We start from the raw sequence: 27171 nt of genomic DNA on the forward strand, positions 1-27171 counted from the left end.
CATGGGCATTAATATAGAGTTGGTCCCACCTTTGCTGCTATAACAGCCTCTACTCTTCTGGGAAGGCTTTCCACTCGATGTTGTACCATTGCTGCGGGGACTTGCTTCCATTCAGCCACGAGAACATTAGCGAGGTCGGGCACTTTCAATTCACCCCAAAGATGTTCGATGGGGTTGAGCTCAGGGCTCGGAGCAGGCCAGTCAAGTTCTTCCACACCGATTTCGACAAACCATTTCTGTATGGACCTCACTTTGTGCTGTCATGTCATGCTGAAACAGGAAAAGGGTTTTCCCCAAACTGTTGCCACAAAGTTGGAAGCACAGAATCATCTAGAATGTCATTGTATGCTGTAGCGTTAAGATTTCCCTTCACTGGAAATAAGGGGCCAAGCCCGAACCATGAAAAAAAACAGCCCCAGATCATTATTCCTCCTCCACCAAACTTCACAGTTGGCACTACGCATTCGGTCAGGTAGTGTTCTCCGGGCATCCGCCAAAACCAGATTCGTCTGTCGGACTACCAGATGGTGAAGTGTGATTCATCACTCCAGAGAATGTTTCCAGAGTTCAATGGCGGCGAGCTTTACACCACTCCAGCCGACGCTTGGCAATGCGCATGGTGATCTTAGGCTTGTGTGTGGCTGCTCGGCCATGGAAATCCATTTCATGAAGCTCCCAACGAACAGTTATTGTGCTGACGTTGCCTCCAGAGGCAGTTTTGAACTCGGTAGTGAGTATTGCAACTGAGGACAGAATATTTTTACACGCTACGCGCTTCAGTGGTCCCGTTCTGTGAGCTTGTTGTTGCTCCTAGACGTTTCCACCTCACAATAACAGCACTTACAGTTGACCGAGGAAGCTCTAGCAGGGCAAAAATGTGATGAACTGACTATGACAGTGCCACATTAAAAGTCACTGAGCTCTTCAGTAAGGCCATTCTATTGTCAATGTTAGCCTATGGAGATTGCATGGCTCTGTGCTCAATTTTATACACCTGCCAGCAACGGGTGTGGCTGAAATAGCCGAATCCACTAATTTGAAGGTGTCCACATACACAATATATACAAAAGTATGTCATTATGACTGCTGGATCATTTACCTCTGATAATTAAGAGGATGGAGGAAAGGATGGTTTACAGGCAAAGCTGTACCACAGAGTTTCCATCAATATCCTCTCACTCTCTCTCGTTAGGACGTAATTGGAGGCTTTCTCCCATTGCCAGATTGATCTGACAGCGGAGGATAAACTGCTTTCATCCCTCTGTTCTGAGGGACAAACATGTGGTGCAGTGTTGATGAAAGACAAGTGATCGGTCTGTCTTTGGCAGAGTCATTAATATTCACACAACACACAAACAGAGACAGAGGTCATGAAGCACACCTCATCACTGATGTTCCGCCAACTAAGGAGAAGAGGGAAGCCCTAAGAACTGACACACACAACACAGTTCACTCACCAGTATCTTGGCCAGGACGCCGTCATCACTGGACTCCAGGGTAACCACGGCCTTGTCCGTCTCGATCTCACAGAGCGCATCGCCAGCCGCTACCGCATCACCTGCAGGACACCAGCAACAGTCAGACCGCTTAGAATGTCAAAGACCAATAATTGGGAAAAGGAAAAAGTTACATGAAAAAAAATTGTCGAAAGTGTAGAAAGTCAATTTCTAAGGGATGATGAAACCATAGATATAGAACTGCTATGGTGGTAACACTGATCATTAGGCTATACAGTGGGGTACATAGTCACCCTTGATAAAGATGAGCAAAAAAATAGTGTACAATAATACAACTGAGCTACTGTATACTGTATGAGAAAAAAAGTGGGACAATTTATTATTATTATACAGTATATACTAATACAATTGCTCAGAGAAAATAGATTTAGTTTAAAAAGTAATAAAAACAAAATCTCAAAAAGATATGGGTCAAAATTATTGGCACCCGTTTTCAGTTCTCCAGCACCCTGCCCTTGCAAGGATAACGACACAGGCTTTTTCTCAAATGTTTTATGAGATTGGAGAAGATCATTCCTCCACACAGAATCTTTCCATATCCTTGATATCCTTCATCTGCGCTTATGGACTGCCCTTCAATTCAAACAGTAGCAATACTGGGTGTAAAGGAAGGGGTTCTGGTGGATTTATATGTTCTTTATAATATTTCTCATGCATCTACATTTTCCTATGGGGCTAGGGAAGCAAGTCTAAAACAGGAGAGGGGAGGGGTAATTCAATATGTTTTATTAAAAAGAGGCCATTTGTTATTGAGTGAAGACAAGGCAGAAGAGGAAGATGGATGCTGGGGCCTATTGGGCAGGTCACATTAAGTCAGACTTTATTTTCAACAGGTGATCCTAGGGCGGGAAGGTCACTTCAGGTCAGCACAATAACACAGGGAGAGAGAAGGTACACATCCATACAGGAAAACACCATTCTAAGCTCCAATATCCTGCCTAGTAAAAGATCACCTCAACTTTTAGGATGAGCGAAAGGGAGAATTGTGGGAGAGAGGGTAGTGGGAGGATCATAGAGGATGTGAGGGAAGAAGTGGGCAGGGGTGGGAGTGAGAATTGACCTCAGAAGCTCCAGAGAGCCGGGAGAAGGGAGGACTAGATTGGATGTGTGTGTGTGGTTTTAACACCAGATGACCCAAGGGGTTAGCCAGTGATGAGCAATATTAAAAGTTAAACAGTCAACCACCTGCCCCTTTCAACTCTTCTCCACTGGAATGGCAATAGGATTAAGCTACACGGTGACACAAACGTACAATACAAGGGGATGGGCAGGGATGTTCTTCCCTGTCTTCTCTCTTTCTGGCAGTCGTGCGAATAATGAATAACTGTTGGCGTGTGTGCAGAGGCCCGTCGGCCGGAGGCTTGACCACTTCGAGCGAGCCAAATCTGACGTGACATGAACAGACATAAAACTTTACCAGGGGTTGCTAAAACGGCTGTCCTCCAGTTTGTTATGGACTAAGGGCTCATGTGTACGACGCACCTGAACTCGACCTACTGTCCGAGTGCTTAGCTTACAGAAACGTACCACCTCGATTGCGTATGCAGACAAACTGATCCACCACATGAACCTTAACAAACCGATGAGATCTAGGATCCAAATTCACCATGTCTGCCTTGGACCCGCTCTTGAGCAGTGGAACACAGAACGATGTGTGGCCACTTACATTTATAGTGCTGTCCTTTCAGCAAAACGATTCGAAGGGCATTCAAATCGCTTAAAATAACCCTCATCAAGATCTCTTGCCTAATAAGTACTTATTACAAATAGAAGATAATCACTTCTCACCATGGAGCTCATTTAGTGAAGTTAGATCAAAGCTTAGTCAATGCCTCGCAAGATCACTTAAACATTGATTGGAATTTAATAGCATATCCTATAGCATAGTAGGCCTAGAATATGTCACACCAAAAACAACTTAGTCATTTAATATTCAAAGCTGAATAGGAAAATAGTGCCTTCGGAAAGTATTCAGACCCCATGACATTTTCCAAATTTTGTTACTTTACAGCCTTATTCCACAATGGATAAAATAAAATCCTCAATCTACACACAACACCCCATAATGAGAAAGCAAAAAACAGGTTATTATTTTTGCTAATTTATTACAAATAAAAAACACATACCTTATTTACATAAGTATTCAGACCTTTTGCTATGAGACTTGAAATTGAGCTGAGATGCATCCTGCTTCCATTGGTCATCCTTGAGATATTTCTACAACTTGGAGTCCACCTGTGGTAAATTAAATTGATTGGACATGATTTGGAAAAGCACACACCTGTCTACATAAAAAGGTCCCACAGTTGACAGTGCATGTCAGAGCAAAAATCAAGCCATGAGGTGTAAGGAATTGTCCATAGAGCTCAGAGACAGGATTGTGTTGAGGCACAGATCTGGGGAAGGGTGCCGATTTTTTTATTTTTTATAAATAAATAAATATATTTGTTTTATTTATAAAAAAATATCAGCAGCATTAAAGAATCAAGAATCATTGTCAAATGGAAGAATTTTGGAACCACTAAGACTCTTCCTAGAGCTGGCCAAACTGAGCAATCGGGGAAGGGCCATGGTAAGGTAGGTGACCAAGAAACCGATGGTCACTCTGTCAGAGCTCCAGAGTTCCTCTGTGGAGACGGGAGAACCTACCAGAAGGACAACCATCTCTGCAGCACTCCACCAATCAGGCCTTTATGGTAGAGTGGCCAGGCAGAAGCCACTCCTCTGTAAAAGGCACATTATAGCCGCTTGGTGTTTGCCGAAAGGCCCCTAAAGGACTCAGACCATGAGAAAAAAATATTCTCTGGCCTGATGAAACCAAGATTGAACTCTTTGGTCTGAATGCAAGCATCACGTTTGGAGGAAACCTGGCACCATCCCGAAGGTAAACCATGGTGGCAGCATCATGCTGTGGGAATCTTTTTCAGCAGCAGGGACTGGGAGACTAGTCAGGATCGAGGGAAAGATGAATGGCGCAATCTACAGAGCAATCCTTAAGGACCTCAGACTGGGGCAAAGGTTCACCTTTCAACAAGACAACGACCATAGCACACAGCAAAAGACAAAGCAGGAGGGGCTTTGACACTTGAGGATCTGCAGAGAAAAATGTTAGAAACGCCAAATACAGATGTGCCAAGGTTTTAGCGTCATACCCAAGACAACGAGGCTGTAATTGCCAAAAGGTGCTTCAACAAAGTACTGAGTAAAGGGTCTGAATACTTATGTAAATGTAATAGTTCAATTTACTATTTGTATAAATTTGCTAAAGATTTTTTTTAAACATTCTGCTTTGTCATTATGGGGTATTGCATGTAGATTGATTAAATAAATAAAAATCCTCATCAATGTTAGAATAAGGCTGTAACGTAACAAAATGTGGAAAACGTCAAGGAACACACTGTATGCTTTGATTAAAACAAAATAGGTTGACAAGAAAGGCCAGTTTGTTAACACCATCTGCTTTAATTCACTCACAAAGCACTAATTCAAGATCTTAATGCATATTCCCATGAAACTGATTTGCAAGTGAAAATGATTTGCATGCAGTATGGACATTCACCCATAACATGTAAAAAATTATCATTCACGATTGACAGCGATTATGGCCTATTTTGAAGTGAGGTATGCCTTAAAACAATATGGGTGGACATAGGCAGATGTGGCAATTGAAGGATGTAGTTTATGCATAGACCTATCCTACAATGATATTCAATAGGCTACATCTGTCGGTACTCTGTACAAACTTTAAGAATAGATGACGTCACAAAAAAATAAAAAATAATGGTGCTCCCTCAACTAAAAAAATATAACTAGTCCAACGCAATAACAACCGGCCTCTCTCTCGTTGCACTCCACACGCCTGTTACGCGAATGCAGTAAGCCAAGGTAAGTTGCTAGCTAGCATTAAACTTCTCTTATAAAAAAACAATCCATCATAATCACTAGTCAACTACACATGGTTGATGATATTACTAGATATTATCTAGCGTGTCCTGTGTTGCATATAATTTGACTGAGCATACAAGTATCTACAAGTATCTGACTGAGCGGTGGTAGGCAGAAGCAGAAGCAGGCGCGTAAACATTCATTCAAACAGCACTTTTGTGCGTTTTGCCAGCAGCTCTTCGTTGTGCGTCAAGCATTGTGCTGTTTATGCCTTCAAGCCTATCAACTCCCGAGATGAGGCGGGTGTAACCGAAGTGAAATGGCTAGCTAGTTAGCACGCTAATAGCGTTTCAAACGTCACTCGCTCTGAGCCTTCAGTAGTTTTCCCCCTTGCTCTGCATGGGTAACGCTGCTTTGATGGTGGCTGTTGTCGTTGTGCTGCTGGTTCGAGCCCAGGGAGGAGCGAGGAGAGGGACAGAAGCCTTACTGTTACACTGGCAATACTAAAGTGCCTATAAGAACATCCAATAATCAAAGGTTAATGCAATACAAAATGGTATAGAGGGAAATAGTCCTATAATAACTACAACCTAAAACTTCGTACATGGGAAATTCGTCCTGTTATTCGTCCTGTTAAAAAGGAACCACCAGCTTTCATATGTTCTCATGTTAAGGGGCGGCAGGGGAGCCTAGTGGTTAGAGCGTTGGACTAGTAACCGGAAGGTTGCAAGTTCAAATCCCCGAGCTGACAAGGTACAAATCTGTCGTTCTGCCCCTGAACAGGCAGTTAACCCACTGTTCCTAGGCCGTCATTGAAAATAAGAATTTGTTCTTAACTGACTTACCTAGTAAAATAAAAAATGTTCTGAGCAAGGAACTGAAAGGTTAGCTTTCTTACATAGCACATATTGCACTTTTAATTTCTTCTCCAACAATTTGTTTTTGCATTATTTAAACCAAATTGAACATGTTTCATTATTTACTTGAGGCTAAATTGATTTTATTGATGTATTATATTCAGTTAAAATAAGTGTCCATTCAGTATTGTTGTAATTGTCATTATTACAAATAAATGAATAAATAAATAAAGCCGATTATTCGGTATCAGCTTTTTTGGTCCTCCAATAAAATCGGTATCGGTGTTGAAAAATCATAATCGGTCGATCTCTAGTCCTGGGAGTGCATTCTGACGAAGATCAGCAAAGATAAGTGAAGATTTATAATGCTATTTATGACTTTTGTTGACTGCATAATATGGGGATGTGCGTCTTGAATGGGCTCTGAACGCCAACTCAGATTATTGCATGGTTTGCTTTTTCCGTGAAGCTTTTTTGAAATCTGACACAGCGGTTGAATTAAGGAGAAGTGCATCTAAAATTCCATGCATAACAGTTGTATCTTTTAGCAGTGGTTATTATGAGTATTCCTGTAAATTGCTGTGGCTCTCTGCAAAATCAAAAGGATGTTTTGGAACTCTTGAAAGTAAGGCACCAATGTAAACTGAAATTTTTGGATATAAATATGAACTTTACCGAACAAAGCATACATGTATTGTGTAACGAAGTCTTATGAGTGTCATCTGATGAATATCAAAGGTTAGTGATTAATTTAATCTTTATTTCTGCTTTTTGTGAATCCTCTCTTTGGCTGGAAAAATGGCTGTGCTATTCTGTGAATAGGCACTCAACTAACATAATAATAGTGGCTGGATTTACAACAAGTGTATATTTAAAATGGTGTAAAATACATGTATGTTTGAGGAATTTTAACTATGGGATTTCTGCTGTTTTGAATGTTACGCCCTGCAGTTTCACTTCCTGTTGAAGAGGTGGGACGCTACCATCTCACCTACCCTAGAGAGGTTAACGGGCAGTTTACTTTGGGCACCCTTTTCATCCGGACATAAAAAAAAACTGCCCCCTAGCCCAAAAAGGTTAAGTGTAGCAAGATTTCTTATTTAACTAGGCAAGTCAGTTTAAGAACAACCTCTACGTGATCGGTGTGTCCCCGCGGGACGGTTGAGCTAACGTAGGCTAAGGTAATTAGCATGGAGGTTGTAAGTAACACTAACATTTCTCAGGACATAGACATATCTCATATGGGCAGGAAGCTTAATTTAACTGCACTGTCCAATTTACAGTAGCTATTACAGTGAAAGTATACCATGCTATTGTTTGAGAGTGCACAATTACGAACTTGAACATTTAAAAACCCTTATTAGGCACATTTGGGCAGTCTTAATACATTTTAATAACAGATATCCAATGGTTATTTGAATCAGTCTAAAACTTTGCATACACTGCTACCATCTAATGGCCAAAATCTAAATTGCGCCTGGGCTAGAATAATACATTTTGGACTCTCTCTTGCATTTAAAAAATGGTACAACTTCTTTTTAAACGCATGCTTTTTCTTTGTATTATCCTTTACCAGATCTCATGTGTTATATTCTCCTACATTAATTTCACATTTCCACAAACATCAAAGTGTTTCCTTTCAAATGGTTTCAAGAACATACCCTTGCTTTAGGTTGAGCTACAGGGTGTTAGATTTGGGTGTCATTTTAGGTGAAAATGTATTTTAAAAAATAAAAATATTGCGAATCCGCCATAGAAATAGAAAAAAAATAAGATGAAGCTCTGGTAATACGGATAGCCAAACTATCGGAAGTTTGGACTAGACACATTTTTCTACATTGTAATGGACACGGTGCAACCTTTGGTAGGCTGCTGGATAATCTTGGCCATATTAATGTTATAATAAGTTCAATACAATAAGTTGATTTAATACTAAATTCAGTATAATGAGTATATTTAATACTAAATTCAATACAATATTGTTGAATTCCGTTTTAATGTCTGGATTCAGTTTTTATAGGACCCTATAATATCTAACAACACCCTGAGGGCATTGGACAAGAAACCAAATACAAATCTAAACAGCACAAAATGGATAAACAACTTTGTGGAATTTAATTTTGCGGGTGCCTTTTCAGAATAGGATAGACATTATGATTTCTAGCTGCACCAATCATAGCAGCGGAGGGTGGTCAAAACTATTAAATCTTGCGGCAATGGGGGATTGGGTTCCTAAATGCAATCATAAAAAATGCAATTCCACCATTCAACAATAAACAGTACCAGTCAAAAGTCGACACACCTACTCATTCAAGGGATTTCTTTGTTTTTACTATTTTCTACATTTTAGAATAATCATCAAGTTTGCAGACGACACAACAGTAGTAGGCCTGATTACCAACAATGACAGACAACCTCACCGTAGGCTATTTTCTTGTCACCAATCATTCAACGTTGACAAAACAAAGGAGCTGATCATGGACTTCAGGAAACAGCAGACGGAGCACCCCCCCCTATCCACATTGACGGGACCGCAGTGGAGCAGGTGGAAAGCATCATGTTCCTCGGCGTACACATCACTGACGTTCTGAAATGATCCACCCACACAGCCTGTGTGGTGAAGAAGGCGCAAAAGCGCCTCTAACATCAGGAGGCTGAATAAATTTGGCTTGGCACCTAAAACCCTCACAAACTTGTATCTCACCACCTGGTACGGCAACTAATAGTGAAGACATCAAAACTATGAAATAACGTACGGAATCATGTAGTAACCAAAAAGGTGCTAAACAAATCAAAATATATTTTATATTTGAGATACTTCAGTAGCCACCCTTTGCCTTGACAGCTTTGCACACTCTTGGCATTCTCTCAACCAACTTCATGAGGTAGTCACATGGAATGCATTTCAATTAACAGGTGTGCCTTGTTAAAAGTTAATTTCTTAAAATAATTTCTTTCCTTCTTAATGTGTTTGAGCCAATCAGTTGTGTTGTGACAAGGTAGGGGCGGTAAACAGTAAATAGCCCTATTTGGTAAAAGACCAAGTCCATATTATGGCAAGAACTGCTCAAATAAGTAAGAGAGAAAATACAGTCCATCATTACTTTCAGATATGAAGGTCAGTCAACTCAGAAAATGTCAAAAACATATTTTTTTATGTTTAAGTGCAGTCGCAAAAACCATCATGCGCAATTATGAAACTGTCTCTCACGAGGACCGCCACAGGAAAGGAAGACCCAGAGTTACCTCTGCTGCAGAGGATAAGTTCATTAGAGTTACAACCTCAGAAATTGCAGCCCAAATAAATGCTTCAGAGTTCAAGTAACAGACCTCAACATCAACAGTTCAGAGGAGACAACGTGAATCAGGCCTTTATGGTCAAATTGCTGCAAAGAAACCACTACTAAATGGACACCAATAAGAAGAGACTTGCTTGGACCAAGAAACACAAGTGGAATTCTGTCCTTTTGTCTGATGAGTCCATATTTATGATTATTGGTTCCAACCGCCGTGTCTTTGTGAGACGCAGAGCAGGTGAACGGATGATCTCTGCATGTGTAGCTCCCACCATGAAGCATGGAGGTGATGGGGTGACAGTGCTTTGCTGGTGACACTGTCAGCAATTTATTTAGAATTCAAGGCACACTTAACCAGCATGGCTAGCACAGCATTCTGCAGTAATACACCATCCCATCTGATTTGTGCTTAGTGGGACTATCATTTGTTTTTCAACAGGAAAATGATCCAAAACACCTTCAGGCTTTTTAAGGGCTACTAGACCAAGAAGGAGAGTGATGCCTGGAGAACGCTACCTTCCCCAATGCATAGTGCCAACTGTAAAGTGTGGTGTAATATATATATATATATACACATGCACACACACACATACACATAGAAGAACTTAAAAATAGCATACCTATATAGTGTACAGGGAGATACCTGTCCTGAGTCGATGCGCATGGGTAAGTGGTAATTGAGGAGGCTATGTACTGTACATATAGGTATGGATAAAGTGACTAGGTAACAGGATACAGTAGCAGCAGAGGGTGGTGTGAGAGTGTGAAAGTGTGTGTGGCATCAGTATGTGTGTACGGTCAGTATGCACATGTGTGCATGTTGTGTGTGGGCTTTTGTAGTGTGTGAATATTAGTGTTGCATGGTATACCGGAAGTCCCATACTTTTTTGATACTAGAACGGTTCGTTACTAGAATTTGTTACTTTCGATACTTCTGTCAAATGTCTCTCACGGATCAAGGCTGTCTATCAGCGCAGCAGACCCCTTATTATAGTATGCACCGTATCTGCTCTACTTACTCAATGCTAGCCTGCACTGGGAGTCTGGGCTGCTTCAAATCAAAATCAAATGTTATTTGTCACATACACATGTTTAGCAGATGTTATTGCGGGTGTAGCGAAATGCTTGTGTTTCTAGCTTCAACATTGCAGTAATATCTGATAATTCACAACAATAGACACAACCTAAAAGTAAAATAATGGAATTAATAAATTCAATTATACAGTAGAATATAATACAGTATATATACACAAGATGAGTAAAGCAAAAATATGTAAACAGAGTGACTAGTGTTCCAAAATTAAAGTGGCCAGTGATTTAAAGTCTATGTATATGGGGCAGCAGGCTTTAAGGTGCAGGGTTACGTAACCGGGAGGAAGCCGCCTATTGATGGCTATTTAACAGTCTGATGACCTTGAGATCGACGCTGTTTTTCCAGTCTCTCGGTCACAGCTTTGATGCACCTGTGCTGACCTCGCCTTCTGGATGATAGCGGGGTGAACAGGCAGTGGCTCAGGTGTTTGTAGTCCTTGCTTATCTATTTTGGCCTTCCTGTGACATCAAGTGCTGTAGGTGTCCTGGAGAGCAGGTAGTCTGCCCCTGGTGATGCGTTGGGCAGACCGCACCACCCTCTGGAGAGCCCTGCAGTTGCGGGCGGTGCAGTTGCCGTACCAGGTGGTGAGATACAAGTTTGTGAGGGTTTTAGGTGCCAAGCCAAATTTATTCAGCCTCCTGATGTTAGAGGCGCTTTTGCGCCTTCTTCAACACACAGGCTGTGTGGGTGGATCATTTCAGAACGTCAGTGATGTGTACGCCGAGGAACATGATGCTTTCCACCTGCTCCACTGCGGTCCCGTCAATGTGGATAGGGGGGGGTGCTCCGTCTGCTGTTTCCTGAAGTCCATGATCAGCTCCTTTGTTTTGTCAACGTTGAATGATTGGTGACAAGAAAATAGCCTACGGTGAGGTTGTCTCGTCATTGTTGGTAATCAGGCCTACTACTGTTGTGTCGTCTGCAAACTTGATGATTGACACTATATACACACATATATATATATATATACATATATACACACACACACACACACACACACACCTCTCCATATATTTCTATGTACATATTATTATTCATTCCTTTACACTTGAGTGTATAAGGTAGTTGTGAAAGATTACTTGTTAGATATTACTGCATTTCGCTAAACTCGCATTAACAGCCGCTAACCATGTGTATGTGGCAAATAAAATTTGAGGCGGCGGTGTGCGTGGCCACGCAGTCATGGGTAAACAGGAGGGGGCTGAGCACACACCGTTGTGGGACCCCTGTGATGAGGATCAGCCAAGTGGAGGTGTTGTTTCCTACCTTCACCATCTGGGGGGCGGCCTGTCAGGAACTCCAGGACCCAGTTGAACAAGGAGGGGTCCAGGGCTCCGAGCTTAATGATGAGCTTGGATGGTACTACGGTGTTGAACGCTGAGCTATAGTCAATGAACAGCATTCTTACATAGGTATTCCTCTTATCCAGATGGGATAGGGCAGTGCGATGGCATTTTCTGTGCATCTATTGGGGTGCTAAGCAAATTGAAGAGTGACTGGTAAAGAAGAGGTGATATGATCCTTAACTAGCCTCTCAAAGCACTGACGACAGAAGTGAGTGCTACGAGGCGATAATCCTTTAGTTCAGTTACCTTTGCTTTCTTGGTTACAGGAACAATAGTGGATATCTTGAAATAAGTGGGGACAGAAGACTGGGATAGGGAGAGATTGAATATGTACGTAAACACTCCAGCCAGCTGGTCTGCGCATGCTCTGAGGACGCGGTTAGGGATGCCATCTGAGCAGACAGCCTTGTGAGGGTTAACCCTCTTAAATGTCTTACTTACATCGCCCACAGTCCTTGGAAGCGGGTCGCATCAGTGGCACTGTTATTCTCAAAGCAGACGAAGAAGGCGTTTAGCTTGTCTGGAAGCAAGATGTCGGTGTCCGCAACGTGGCTGGTTTTCCCTTTGTTGTCCATGATTGCCTGTAGACCCTGCCACGTGTCTGAACCTTTGAATTGCGACTCCACGTAATCTCTATATTGACATTTTGCCTGTGATTGCAGTACGGAGTGAATAACTACACTGTTTGTATTCTGCCATATTCCCAGTCACCTTGCCATGGTTAAATGCAGGGTTTCGTGATTTCAGTTTTGCTCGAATGCTGCCATTTATCCACCGTTTCTGGTTAGGGTAGGTTTTAAGTCACAGTGGGTACAACATCTATACACTTCCTGATAAACTCAGTCACCGCATCCGTGTATTCGTCAATGTTATTCTCAGAGGCAATCCGGAACACATTCTGTAAGTTTCCCACTCATGCTGAAGCACAGATGATAACACACTTGAATAATACAATACGGCATTTAGAAATGCTGAATCTTAATTACTGTTTGCAAAACAATATCCATACCTTCTAGAACACTTTACAATGGAAGATGATTCCGGTAGCTTTCAGCTTTGTAGGCCAACATTCCTTGCTAGCTGACAGCTAAAGCTAACATAAATTTACCACCTTAGTACTTTGTTTGTGATATGAAAACCTTAAAATGCAAAATGCTGATTTCAAAGCCGATTGCAACAAAAACTTTAATCATTCACTTATTTGAGCTCTCTCACAAAGATTATCGACTGCCTTAGAGAACTGTCTCATGAATGACATCATTACTGGTTAAATAGACAGCACACATTTTCATAAAAGACGCTACTTCTATGCAAATGTTGTTCATCAGCATGTCCCAAATGGAATGGGAAACAGATTGTCATTAGTAACCCCATGAAAATCAGCCAAAACAAGCTCAATAACTAAATGCATGCACACACTCCTATTGAAAACACATTCACCTGTATTGTGGATAGGCCTAAGCTACATCTTGATTTACCAGTTTATCAATAAAGATTTACCATTGAATAAATTATTACCATTATATAGATATATCTTTTTTTACCAAAGTCAAATTGATTGTATGATTGTGCAATTGATTCATTACTGCATACATGGATCTCTGGAAAAAAAGTTGTTGTTAAAAAAAAATGCTAACGTATGTTGAACTAAAAAGATGTCCAACGATTGAACAGAGCATTCTATGACTGACTAGCTAATCTGCCTTTTTTTGTTGCCATGGAATCATTTGAGTATAGTTTTGGTATTGAGTACCAAAACATCTCATCTTCACTTCTAACACTGGGGGACAGCTGTGAATGGAAAAACAAGCTCTATGAGCCCTTTCTAAAAGCCATGAAATATGATTGACTGAAATGCCTTAGAGACTTGGTCACCTACAGTCAGAATTCATACAGTGTCCTCCAAAATATAGACCTTCAGAATAGTAAGAAACATAGTTTCCATTGGAAACTATTCATTTAATTTGGGATGCTCAGGATGACCTTCGTGTGGAATCACCCACATATTGTTTGGAAGAATATACTATTCAAACATCAAATTTCAAGAGTGGAACTTGACATTATTATCTTTAACCAATCATATACCTTCTGTAGGATTGCATATTCATCAAATCACCAGCAGAGAGTTCCCTTTTAATTAATTTCCCCACTGAATGTGTTGGTGGTGTTCATAAAATATAACAGCAGCAGAGAGCCCACTCTGGCAATTTACTGGACTTGTAGAGTATATTATTTAAAACAATGTCAAAAAAATACCAAAAGGGGACTTGAGATATTAATAGTTAATGTCGAATAAATTTGTGTAAAATTGTGTTTCAGAAAGTAGCAATACTAAATATTTTAGAGCACACTATGGAGTATAATGACACCAAGATGTTGCCTGTATCATTGATAATTGGGTCTTACAGGGGGCATGTATAGGTCTAAGGGCGTCAAATGGGCACTTTCATTGTGATTTTCAACAGCAAAATTGTTACACAAATAGTGATGCACAATATAGGTAAGCTTATCGGATATTAGCTAAAAATGACAACAATGGCATCGGCCCGATTGTGTAGTTTAACGTTATGTGCAAAAACTATGTCAAAGCTGACGTGCATACCTATATAACGTAGGTAGATGATGCAATAATGCAACGAAAAATATAGCGCTACACGTGCAACACAGCATTCCTAACCTAGCCCACAATGTCTGCTGTGTGGATCGAGCAGTCAACAAGTCGAGCAGTCATTTGTAAGAGTAAGAACATTTCAGTGAGACAACGCAACGGCGGAATCCATCGAGCGACTGGTCGAGCACTGGTACACATTACCAAGTAGGTGCTATTTTCTGATGTTTCCCTACCAGAGTTACACAGTATTGTTGAAACTCACAGATACTTGCTATGGGCGTCACTGCTATTAGCTTCATGACTGACATTTGGACCAGCGATGTCAGCCCTATGAGCATTATGAGTGTGACAGCAGTGGGTCGATGAGGATTTCGTACTGAGGAAAGCCGTACTGCATGCTCAAGAATGTGCCGTTTCTCATACCGCTGCTTCCATTTCAATGGCATTTGAGAACATGTTTGAAACTTGGAAACATGAACACCCTTAGCTCCATTCGAACAACTGACTCGAGAAATAATCTCAACTGCATCTACAGCAGACGTGATACGTCATTGCATTGAAACACATGCTCAACAAAAATGTCTAATAGAGGTTGTGAAGAAGCAATTTGGTGTCATTGTCTCTGAGCCTCTACTGTGTCGCCACCATGCTTGATGCTAGGTACAAGGACCGCTACTTCGATGCAGACAAGAAACAGGGTTTTAGTGCATTTTACCTACACAGCTGGACAAGAGGGAAACGGACACAGTGACAGTGCACACCGAGGAAGAGAGGCCACAGACAGCTGAAACTTCACTGCTTGACATGTATGATGAAATCCTAGTTGAGACTGAACAAATGAACAACGAAACAGCACAGCAAGTAAGTGAAATAAATGGGTTTTGATTATGTTTTACTGGAAATGGGGACATACATAAATGCCAACAAAATAACTTTTTGGTCAGTGTAGTGTGTGTGTAACCTTTATTTACCTAGGCAAGTCAGTGTGAATGGCCGAATGTGATACAGCCTGGATTCGAACCAGGGACTGTAGTGACGCCTCTTCCACTGAGATGTAGTGCCTTAAACTAGAGGTCGACTGATGATGATTTTTCAATGCCGATACCGATAATTGGAGGACCAAAAAAAGCTGATACCGATTAATTGTAATAATGACAATTACAATAAATACTGAATGAACAATGAACACTTTTATTTTAACTTAATATAAAACATAAAATGTATTTAGTCTCAAATAAATAATGAAATATGCTCAATTTGGTTTAAATAATGCAAAAACACACTGTTAGAGAAGAAAGTAAAAGTGCAATATGTGCCATGTAAAAAAGCTCATGTTTAAGTTCCTTGCTGAGGACATATGAAAGCTGGTGGTTCAATATTCCCAGTTCTTCAATATTCCCAGTTAAGAAGTTTTAGGTTGTAGTTATTATAGGAACTATGACACAGCGACTTTTCTCTCTATAGCATTTGTATTTCATATAGCTTTGACTATTGGATGTTCTAATAGGCACTTTAGTATTTCCAGCCTAATCTCAGGAGTTGATAAGCTTGAAGTCATAAACAGCGCTGTGCTTCAAACATTGCTGAGAGCTGCTGAAAAACAAGTTAAAGTTTGAATTAATGCTTACGAGCCTGCTGCGGCCTACCACTGCTCAGTTAGAGCAGTCTATCAAATATCAAATCATAGACTTAATTATAATATAATAAACACAGAAATAGGAGCCTTTGGTCATTAATATGGTCAAATCCAGAAACTATCATTTCGAAAACAAAATGTTTCTTCTTTCAGTGAAATACGGAATCGTTCCGAATTTTATCGAACGGGTGGCAACCCTAAGTCTAAATTATGCTGTTATATTGCACAACCTTCAATGTTATGTCATAATTATGTCAAATTCTGGAAAATTAGTTTGCAACGAGCCAGGAGGCCCAAACTGTTGCATATACCCTGACTCTGCATGCAATGAATGCAAGAGAAGTGACAATTTCCCTAGTTAATATTGCCTAACATGATTTTTTTAATACTTTTAACTAAATATGCAGGTCAAGCTAGTTAACCTAGTAATATCGTCAACCATGTGTAGTTAACTCGTGATTATGTGAAGATTATCTTTATAAAAAACAATCACATTTAATGCTAGCTAGCAACATACCTTGGCTCCTTGCTGCACTCGCGTAACAGGTGGTCAGCCTGCCACGCAGCTTCCTCGTGGAATGCAATGTAATCGACCAAAATCGGTGTCCAAAAATACAGATTACCGATTGTTATGAAAACTTGAAATCGGCCCTAATTAATAGGCCATGCCGATTAAATCGGTCGTCCTCTAACTTAGACCGCTGCTTCCATGTGTGTGTTTTAACTATTTAACTGTACTAGAATGCTTAAAAGGCTGCTAAAATGTTAAATATCGGTATGTTTGTTTTTTTGTGAAGGAAAATGTTGGATATCGGTATCAGCCAAAAATGTAATATCGGTGCATCACTAACCACAACACTACATAAAGAGAGACTTAAGACCACAACACAGCATGGTAGCAACACAACATGGCAGCAGCAAAACACATGGGCACAGACAACAGCACAAAGGGCAAGAAGGTAGAAACAAGAATACGCCACACAAAGCAGCAACATCTGTCAGTAAGTGTCTATGATTGAGTCTTTGAATGAAGAGATTGAGATAAAACTGTCCCGTTTGAGTGTTTGATGCAGCTCGTTCCAGTCACTAGCTGCAGCGAACTGAAAAGAGGAACGACCCAGGGATGTGTGTGCTTTGGGGACCTTTAACAGAATGTAATTGGCAGAACAGGTGTTGTATTTGGAGGTTGAGGGCTGCAGTAGATCTCAGATATGGGGAGGGGGGTGAGGCCTAAGAGGGTGGGGCCTAGGATCGAGCTTTGGGATACGCCTGTGGTGACAGGCAGTTGCTTTATACACTGCACTCTGAGAGTTAGATAGCAAACCAGGCCAACGACCCAAGGCTATGTGGCTATGGCGGCAAGGGGGGAACAGTGTTGCAACCCGGTGACATAGACAGCGCCAACTTTCTCTGGGCCAATTAACTGGCAGCAGTCCTCAGGTGCCTTACTTTCTCAGAATGCCTGGGCTCTGACTGCTGTGTAGAAGGATGTGATGTCACATGGTCAAACATTAACAATGGCCCCCTATCACTCCGGGGTGGAGAAAGGGAGAAACAGGGCACTGCTTTTCTCCTCCTTAATAAATTAGGAGAGCTGGCTAATTTGACAAACACTAAACTGCACCATGGACTATCCAGTCATTATTAACATCTCAAAATGTAGAATGTGTGTAGGGTGATGTGTGTCTTTAGGAAGGTATATGGATGGAGATGTCAAATTAAAATCAACCATATTGGATTTGTTTCGTAGGCTCGATTATATTATGTAGCATTGTAGTCTGCATGCAACAGAAAAGCTGAGGATGTTGTGAACATTGGCAAATGGAGGCACGGCTGTCTTACCTTCTTTCTTCAACCATTTGACAATGTTTCCCTCCTCCATGGTGGGAGAGAGAGCAGGCATCTCCACTTTGACTGGTGCAGCACCTAGAGGAAAGAGAGAACACATCAACACCAGTCAGATCACAAGTAGCAATACATGCTCATCTATAAACAGGAGGGACATTTTCACCCTAGTCTACATAACTAGAAGTCTATTGAACATAAATGCATTAATAGGCCTATGCAACACCATATATACACAAAAGTATGTGGACACCCCTTCAAATTAGTGGATTTGGCCATTTCAGCCACACCCGTTGCTGACAGATATATTTTTTTTAAATCAAGCAAACAGCCATGCAATCTCCAAAGACAAACATTTGCAGTAGAATGGCCTAACTGAAGAGATTAGTGACTTTCAACGAGGCACCGTCATGGGATGCCACCTTCTCAACAAGTCAGTACGTCAAATTTCGGACCTGCTAAAGCTTCCCGTCAACTGTAAGTGCTGTTATTGTGAAGTGGAAACGTCTAGGAGCAACAACGGCTCAGCTGCGAAGTGGCAGGCCACACAAGCTCACAGAACGGGACCCCCGAGTAATAAAATCGTCTGTCCTCGGTCGCAACACACACAATACCGAGTTCCAAACTGCCTCTGGAAACAACATCAGCACAAGAACTGTTCGTCGTGAGCTTCATGAAATGGGTTTCCATGGCCGAGCAGCCACACACAAGCCTAATCTCACCATGCGCAATGCCAAGCCTCGGTTGGAGTGGTGTAAAGCTCGCCGCCATTAAACTCTGGAAACACGTTCTCTGGAGTGAAGAATCACGCTATATCATCTGGCAGTCCAACAGACAAATCTGGATTTGGCAGATGCCAGGAGTACACGACCTGGCCCAATGCATAGTGCCAAATGTAAAGTTTGGTGGGCGGAGGAATAATGGTCGGGGGCTGTTTTTCATGGTTCAGGCTAGGGCCCTTAGTTCTAGTGAAGGGAAATCTTAACGCTACAGCATACAATGAGTTTCAGCATGACAATACCCTGTGCACAAAGCAAGGTCCATGCGGAGATGGTTTGTCAAGATCGGAGTGGAATGGCCTGCATGGAGCCCTGACCTCAACCCCATGAGATTAATTGGAATGCCGACTGTGAGCCAGGCCTATTCGCCCAACATCAGTGCCCAACCTCACTATTGCTCGTAGCTGAATGGAAGCAAGTCCCTGCAGCAATGTTCCAACATCTAGTGGAAAGGAGTGGAGGCTGTTGTAACAGTAAAAGGGAGGGTGGGGGGGTGTTCTAAGAGCAGGTGTCCACATACTGTTGGTCACGTAGTGTATATCCTATCCTGATTGGGTCTGTGTGACATCAAATAAGTCCATTAAAAAAGGCAAGCTAGGCTATATTCAGTCAGTCTTTTGAGATGGAAGAGGAGCAGAAAGTTAGGAGCCTAGAAATGCATAGGCGCTTACGAAGAAGAAAGAAGTGGTAAGTAAGAGGCAATAGGAGAGGGGGTGAGAGCTGTGGGGCTCGTGCCTCAGCACTCATCCACTGACAGGGAGATATGAAAGCCACCAGGCTACAGGAAGTGGACAGCACACTGGCGACAGAAGAGAGAGCAGTGCAGGCAGATCAACAGTAGGCTGCGATGGCGGCTGACATACTTGCCTCGGGCTGGTAGCCCTGTCACCCACTGGGCCACCACAGCCTGGGACCTAGCCATCCACAGCAGCTAGAGCCACTCAGAAGACAACAGTTCAGCTGGCTCAGGGTCATGTAGGCATTGGGCTGGCCATGCTAATGCCCAACTAAGTCACCTCCTTGTAATACTGAGTATTACAATGTTATGCTGCCTTAGAATGACAAATGCTAGAATACAGACCTTTAGATAGAACTAGCGGATTAAAAATGGCTTTCAAGGCCTGAATGATACATGGTGATGAGCCATGGCTGTGTGTGACCAGAGGGAACCTCATGTTCTGGTGCTTGTGTTGTTGTTCATGTGTTCTCCTTCTGCTCTGCATGTCATGTGTGAAGAACTCAGGCCTGGATGAGCACATATCTGCACAACAATGCCCTGAAAGCACACCCGCTGAAACCTCCCATCCATAACCCTCGCTCTCTTAATCCGAACAGGCAGGGGAAGCCAATGTGCAATTGAGTGTGTGCGTTTGTTGAGACACACAGAGAGAGAGAGAGAGGCAGAGAGATAAGAGAATGTAAGGGCCTTGACCGCCATGACAGGAGCTTGCAGACCAATTCCTGTCTGTAAAACATTGCTCTGCCACGCCTGTCGTCGTCAACTGAAATTATTTTTCATCACAGGCTCGATTTTTATCCCAGCCTTACAAAAAAAACTATTATCATAATCAGATCCACAGCAGAAAGATCACTAGTTCAAATTAACCTTAATTATAAGCCAATTTGCCTGGCTTCTTTTTTCATTTTGGCTAGGCTTAGGCCAGGGCTCTCCAACCTTGTTCCTGTACCGTCCTGTAGGTTCACTCCAACACTTATCTAGCACACCTGACTCTAATAATTAGCTGGTTGATAAGCTGAACCATGTTCGTTCCAGGCTGTATCACATCAGGCCTTGATTGGGAGTCCCATAGGGCAGCGCACAATTGGCCAAGTGTCGTCCGTGTTTGGCCGTTATTGTAAATAAGAATTTCTTCTTAAAACAGACTTGCCTAGATAAATAAAGGTTCACATTTTTTAATTTTTAAAATTACAACTGGGGTTGTTCAACCTGTCAGAACTATAGTACACTCAGATTCCCTGTCTGTATTGAATAGTTTGCCATTTGGCAAATCTAAATGGGAGTGAACTACTATGGGAGGCATAAATGTTCCTATGGAGAATTGAGAGACTGAATAGTAGTGAGATAACCCCAGCCTATTGAGGTGTGGAAGGGAATGAAATTGTAGACCAGAGACAAAAGAGCTTTAAAACGAGATATACATAAATATTATTGTTGCACTGGGTACAGGTGAGGCCAAATGTAAGAGAAGAGCCATTTTGATAGATGTGTGGCAGAGGAGATGGGACTGAGCCCTTTGGCAGCGATTACATTTATATGCCCTCCAAAGAAAAAGGTCAGTGGACCAAGATTCAAAGATCAGATTAGGAAGGAAGAGTGGTGTTTGCTCAATTGCGCTACATCTGGTTGGTAAGCATGTGAATCGTTTGTGTCTGGAGGGTATGGTGGATGAACTGGTGGAGAATGTGGTATATTGTTGTAAGCATGTTGAAGAGAGGGAAATATTGCAGTGTAGGGTCGTTGAGGTTAGACAGGGGTTGGGAAGGAATTTGAGGGATGGGGAGGGTATATTAGAAGTTAGAAGGGTTCTTTTTCTTCTCGGAATTACTGAATTAGGTAGGAGGATTTAGAAATGTGGAGCTAACGTTGTAAACCGCGATTGACCACACTCCAGCACAGTAGGTGGCGGCATCCACCTTTAATTTGTTTGCAGAGCTCCATTTTATTATAGAAGAACAACTTGGGTTGGAGCGAAAACCTACAGGAGGGTAAGCACTCAAAGAACAGGGATGGAGTCCCCTGGCATAGGCTGTTTGTTTCTTATTTGGGGGGGATTTTCTTCTTTGACAAGGTAATGTTAGCGGGGGTATTGGATCAGACGTGATAGAGCAGGGGTGTCAAACTCAAATACCCAGTGGGCCAAAATGTAAAACCTGAACAAAGTCACGGGCCAACATTGAACAAATTAACCTTTTAATATGGACCCAAACAAGTTTTGCTTTAACATTGAATATGGAACAAGCATCGCTTATTACCATACAATATATAATTTAATAGTGGAGACATGCAAAATCAAATTTCAAATGAAAAAACACATCAATGGCATTCATTTATTAAATAAATAAAATTTAAATAAAAATTGTATGCCTCTTTTCTATTTGCAGCCTTCTGATTTAAATACCAAAATAAACTTTTTCCACTGGCTAATAATTTTACAAATAAAATGATAATAAATCAATCAACCATTCAAGCCCATGCCTTGTAGCAAGAAAAAGTGCATAAAGAAAACATTAATTATTGCACACTGGTCTAATCTGATGTGCCCAAGCCAGATACATGGCATCTCTTCTTGGATGCTAGTTCATCAATGTCTGGGCTCAAGCTCTGAGCTGAAGAAATCCTCAGTATCGAGCGAAGATGTTCATCAGTCAGACGTCTCCTGTGAGTTGTTTTGGTCATCTTCATCGAGGAGAAAAGTTGCTCGCATAGATAAGTGCTGCCGAACATGGAGAGCATCTGAGCAGCTTGGGTGCGGAGCTGAGGCATTGTGTCAGGGATGAACCGTGGAAACTGTGCGGCGCCCACAGCATCATACTTTGACTTCAGCGTGTCGTTGCACTGGAGTTCAATCAGCTCCATTTGGATGTTGGTTGGTGCATTTTCCACATCAACTGCGAAGGGATTACTAAGCAGTTCAAACTTGCATTTCTGGGCATCGAAGTCGGCAAATCGCCGGCTAAACTCAGCGGCGAGAACACTGAGTTTTTCAGCAAACTGTGCGCATGGGAACACAGCGGTAGAGATCTGCGCTTTTATGGATTGGCAGCAGGGAAAATGGCAAGGGTTTCCTTGCGGCATCTGATTCTCCCACAGGCACAGTTTAGTTTTGAAGGCCCTCACTGCAGCGTACATGTCTGTGATGATGCGCCCCCGCCCCTGAAGCTGCAGGTTCAGCGCATCGAGATGGCTCGAGATGTCACAGAGAAAGGCCAGCGCTCACACAGGAACTTTTGCTCCCGGAGCTCTGCTGTATCCTTCCCTTTGGTTTCCAGGAATTGACATATTTCCTCACGCAGCTCGAAACATCTGTTCAGTACTTTTCCTCTGCTTAGCCATCTCACCTCTGTGTGATACGGCACGTCTGCGTATTCCGAACCACACTCCTCCAGAAAAGATTTAAACTGGCGGTGATTTAGACCTTTGGCTCTTATAAAGTTAACTACCTGTGTTACTGTGGTCATAACATGTTCCATCTTTAGGGCTTTGGCACACAGTGCTTCCTGATGTATGATGCAGTGGTAAACAGTTAGCTCACCTGCACAGTTCTCTTCCCGCATCTTCTCCCGAACCATGCCCACCAGTCCACTCTTTTTACCGCACATACAGTTGTAGCGTCTATGTTGCTATGACTACTGTCACAGAGGAGAGAGCGTTTCTGGGTCCTGTCCTGATTGGCGCGCGAAAACAGCAGAGCATTATGGGATTCGTAGTATTAGTGGTGAATGCGCTGTATAATACCGGCGGGCCAGCTCTAGTAGTAATTTGGTATTGTCTCGCGGGCCAAATATAATTACCCCGCGGGCCAAATTTGGCCCACGGGCCAGAGTTTGACACCCATGTGATAGAGGACGCATGTCCAGAAGGGCCCATCAAGACACACAGGTCACATCATCCTCATTTCCGGGGCATCTTTCTCAAGACCCTTTTTGGTCATCCTCTCTGTATTCTGACCCCGATTTAAAAACTGTCAAAGACCTGAGGAGGAGAGGTAATGAACTACATGCAATACTTTCTTACGTCAAGCATTTTCAGGGCATCATGCACGACTGAAGCCCAAGGTCCCACCATGCTCACCATTACAGAATGCTTTGGGTCATGCATCTGACTCACCACTGACCTGAGGACTGCTAACAGTCTGCTCTCTTAATTAATTGAGAAAACTGAGGCATGCAGAGCCTAGCAGCCAGTAGGCCTCCATGTTTCCCAGTAAGTGGGCTAGGTGTAGGCTATGTAAGTCTCATTTTCATAAAAAATCCAATGAAATAGGCCCCAACATAGAAATACATCACTGAACTACTCATTAGCTGAGAGCAAAGATAATGGTCAATTTGAAGTCACAGATACCATCTAAACAAACCAGCTGATTAGGCAGTTCCAATTAAGGTCTGCAAATAGGTCTACACTGATTCAATCTTAGCAGGTCAAATCACCCAGGAAGGCAGGAACAGTGGCTCTTTATTCATTCCATTCCTCACTTTCTCGTTCTCAAAACGCATTGAACCACATGGATCTTCTCATCCAATGTGCTTTGTAAAGGAGGTGAGTAGAGATAAGATTGAGTCAATGAAAAAAACTTGACAGTGACTTGATTTCCTCATACAGTATATACATACACATATAAGTGCATTCAGAAAGTATTCAGACCCCTTGGATGATTTTTTTTCTACATTTTGTAGTTACAGCCTTATTCTAAAATGTATAGTTTTCCCCCTCAATCAATACACAATGCCACAAAATGACAAAGCAAAAACAGGTTAATACATTTTGGCAACTGTATAAAAAAAAAAGAAATACTACATTTACATAAGTATTCAGACCCTTTACCCAGTACTTTGTTGAAGCACCTTTGGCAGCGATTACAGCCTCGAGTCTTCTTGAGAATGATGGCAAACCTGTTATTTTGATCCTCTCAAACTTGGTCAGGTTGGATGGGGAGCATCGCTGCACAACTATTTTCAGGTCTCTCCAGGGCTTTGGCTGGGCCACTCACGGACATTCAGACTTGTCCCGAAGCCATACCTGCATTGTCTTGGCTGTGCTTAGGGTCATTGTCCTGTTGGTAGGCGAACCTTTGCCACAGTCTGAGGTCATGATGGCTCTGGAGCAGGTTTTCATCAAGGACCTCTGTACAATTGCTCTGTTCATTTTCCCCCTTGATCCTGACTAGTCTCCCAGCCCCTGCCGCTGAAAAATCCCCACAGCATGATGCTGCCACAACCATGCTTCACCGTAGGGATGGTGCCAGGTTTCCTCCAGACATGACACTTAGCATTCAAGCCAAAGAGCTCCATTTTGGTTTCATCAAACCAGAGAATCTTGTCTCTCACGGTCAGAGTCCTTTATGTACCTTTAATGCAAACTCCAAGCGCAATGTCATGTGCCTTTTATGAGATGGTTGTCTTTCTGGAATGTTACCCAATCTCTACAGAGGAACTCTGGGTCACTCTTACAGAGCTCATCGGGTTCTTGGTCCCCTCCCTGACCAAGGCCCTTCTCCCCCGATGGCGCAGTTTGGCCAGATCTAGGAAGAATCTTGTGGTTCCAAACTTCTTACATTTAAGAATGATGGAGGCCACTATGATCTTGGGAACCTTCAACAATGCAGAAATATTTTGGTAATCAGGAGAGAAGGGCCTTGGTCAGGGAGGTGACCAAGAACCTGATGGCTACTCTTACAGAGCTCCAGAGTGTGTCTGTAGAGATGGGATAACCTTCCAGAAAGACAACGATCTCTGTAGCACTCTACCGATCAGGCCTTTACAGTAGAGTGGTCAGACAGAAGTAAAAGGCACATGAGAGCCTGCATGGAATTTGCAAAAAGGCACCTAAAGACTCTCAGATGATGAGAAACAAGATTCTCTGGTCTGATGAAAACAAGATTGAACTCATTGGCCTGAATGCCAAGCGTCACGTCTGGAGGAAACCTGGCACCAACCCTACTGTGAAGCATTGCTTTGCTGGTGACACTGATTTATTTACTATTCAAGGCACACTTAACCAGCATGGCTACGACAGCATTCTGCAGCGATACACATCCCTTGTGTATCGACTATAATTCGTTTTTCAACAGGACAGCAACCCAACACACCTTCAGGTGGTGTAAGGGCTATTTGGCCAAGAAGGAGAGTGATGGAGTACTCCATCAGATGACCTGGCTTCCACAATCACCCGACCTCAACCCAATTGAAATGGTTTGGGATGAGTTGGACCACAGAGTGAAGGAAAATGAGCCAACAAGTGCTCAGCATATGTGGGAACTCCTTGAAGACTGTTGGGAAAGCATTCCAGGTGAAGCTGGTTGAGAGAATGTCGAATGTGCAAAGCTGTCATCAAGGCAAAGGGTGGCTACTTTGAAGAATCTCAAATATAAAATATATTTTGATTTGTTTTACACTTTGTTGGTTACTATTTTAATTAAGATCCAATTATTTTTTACAATGACAGCCTACCCCAGCCAAAACCTAACCCGGACGATGCTGGGCCAATTGTGAGCCACCCTATGGGACTCCCAATCACAGCTGGTTGTGATACAGCTTGGAATTGAACCAGGGTCTGTAGTGACACCACTAGCACTGAGATGCAGTTCCTTAGACCGCTGCACCACTCGGGAGCCCCACTACATGATTCCAAATGTGTTACTTCATAGTTGATGTCATCACTCTTATTCTACAATGTAGAAAATAATAAAATTAAAGAAACCATGGAATGAGTGGGTGTGTCCGAACTTGACTGGTACTGTACACACACACACATGGGACAATGCTGCCCTCTGCTGGAAACCTTTGTGAATTGCCAAATCGTTGGGCCAGGGGGCATTTTTATGAGCAGTGATGGCAATGATCCAGCAAAAGACAGCATCACCAGGGGCCAGTTTTCAGAAATTGAATCTTAAGTGTAATCTTAGAATACTGCCCCCCAATAGATCATGTTTTCTGTGCACCTTAAGTAAACTGAAAAGCAGTATGCCTATTTCCCTCAATTGTCATGGGATCTCATGAGGACAGAGACTGAAAAACAAATTTTATCTCAAGGCCATCAGACTTAAATAGCCAACACCAGGCGGCTTCCACCTGGTTACGTAACCCTGCACCGTAAAGGCTGCTGCCCCATAGACTTGAAATCAATGGCCATTTTAATAATGGAACACTAGTCACTAATAATGTTTACATATTTTTGCTTTACTCATTTCATATGTATATACTGCATTCTATTCTACTATATTTTATTCCTACTGTATTTTAGTCTGTGTCACTCTGACATTGCTCATCCTAATATTTATATTTGTTAATTCCATTCTTTTACTTTTAGGTTATGTGTATATTGTTGTGAATTGTTAGATAGTACTGCACTGTTGGTGCTAGAAGCACAAGCATTTCACTACAGCCGCAATAACATCTACTAAACATGTGTATGTGACAAATAAAATGTTATCTTAACATTTTAAATGCAGAATATAATTTGATATCAATATCATAGGCCTAGATATTTTGTTTTAAAAAAAAGTTTCACAAAAAAAGCAAGGAGGGCCACAATCTGAAGTGGGGAGCAGAATTTAACACAAATTATT

The 27171-nt window shown here is 42.1% G+C and overlaps 1 protein-coding gene across 3 annotated transcripts in view; it reads right to left on the minus strand.

The window, feature by feature from the left end:
* Nucleotides 1-27171, minus strand: part of pdhx (pyruvate dehydrogenase complex component X) — a 69347-nt gene that overhangs the window by 40889 nt on the left and 1287 nt on the right. For all 3 annotated transcript variants that reach the window (XM_024423794.1, XM_024423793.2, XM_024423795.1), the window contains exons 2-3: nt 18084-18167; nt 1458-1558 (exon numbers count right to left, since the gene is read on the minus strand). In XM_024423794.1, coding sequence (XP_024279562.1) covers nt 1458-1558; nt 18084-18167 — 185 coding nt within the window. The remainder of the gene's footprint in view (nt 1-1457; nt 1559-18083; nt 18168-27171) is intronic.

The sequence above is a fragment of the Oncorhynchus tshawytscha genome, linkage group LG06, assembly GCF_018296145.1.
Source record: "Oncorhynchus tshawytscha isolate Ot180627B linkage group LG06, Otsh_v2.0, whole genome shotgun sequence".
NCBI lineage: Eukaryota > Metazoa > Chordata > Actinopteri > Salmoniformes > Salmonidae > Oncorhynchus > Oncorhynchus tshawytscha.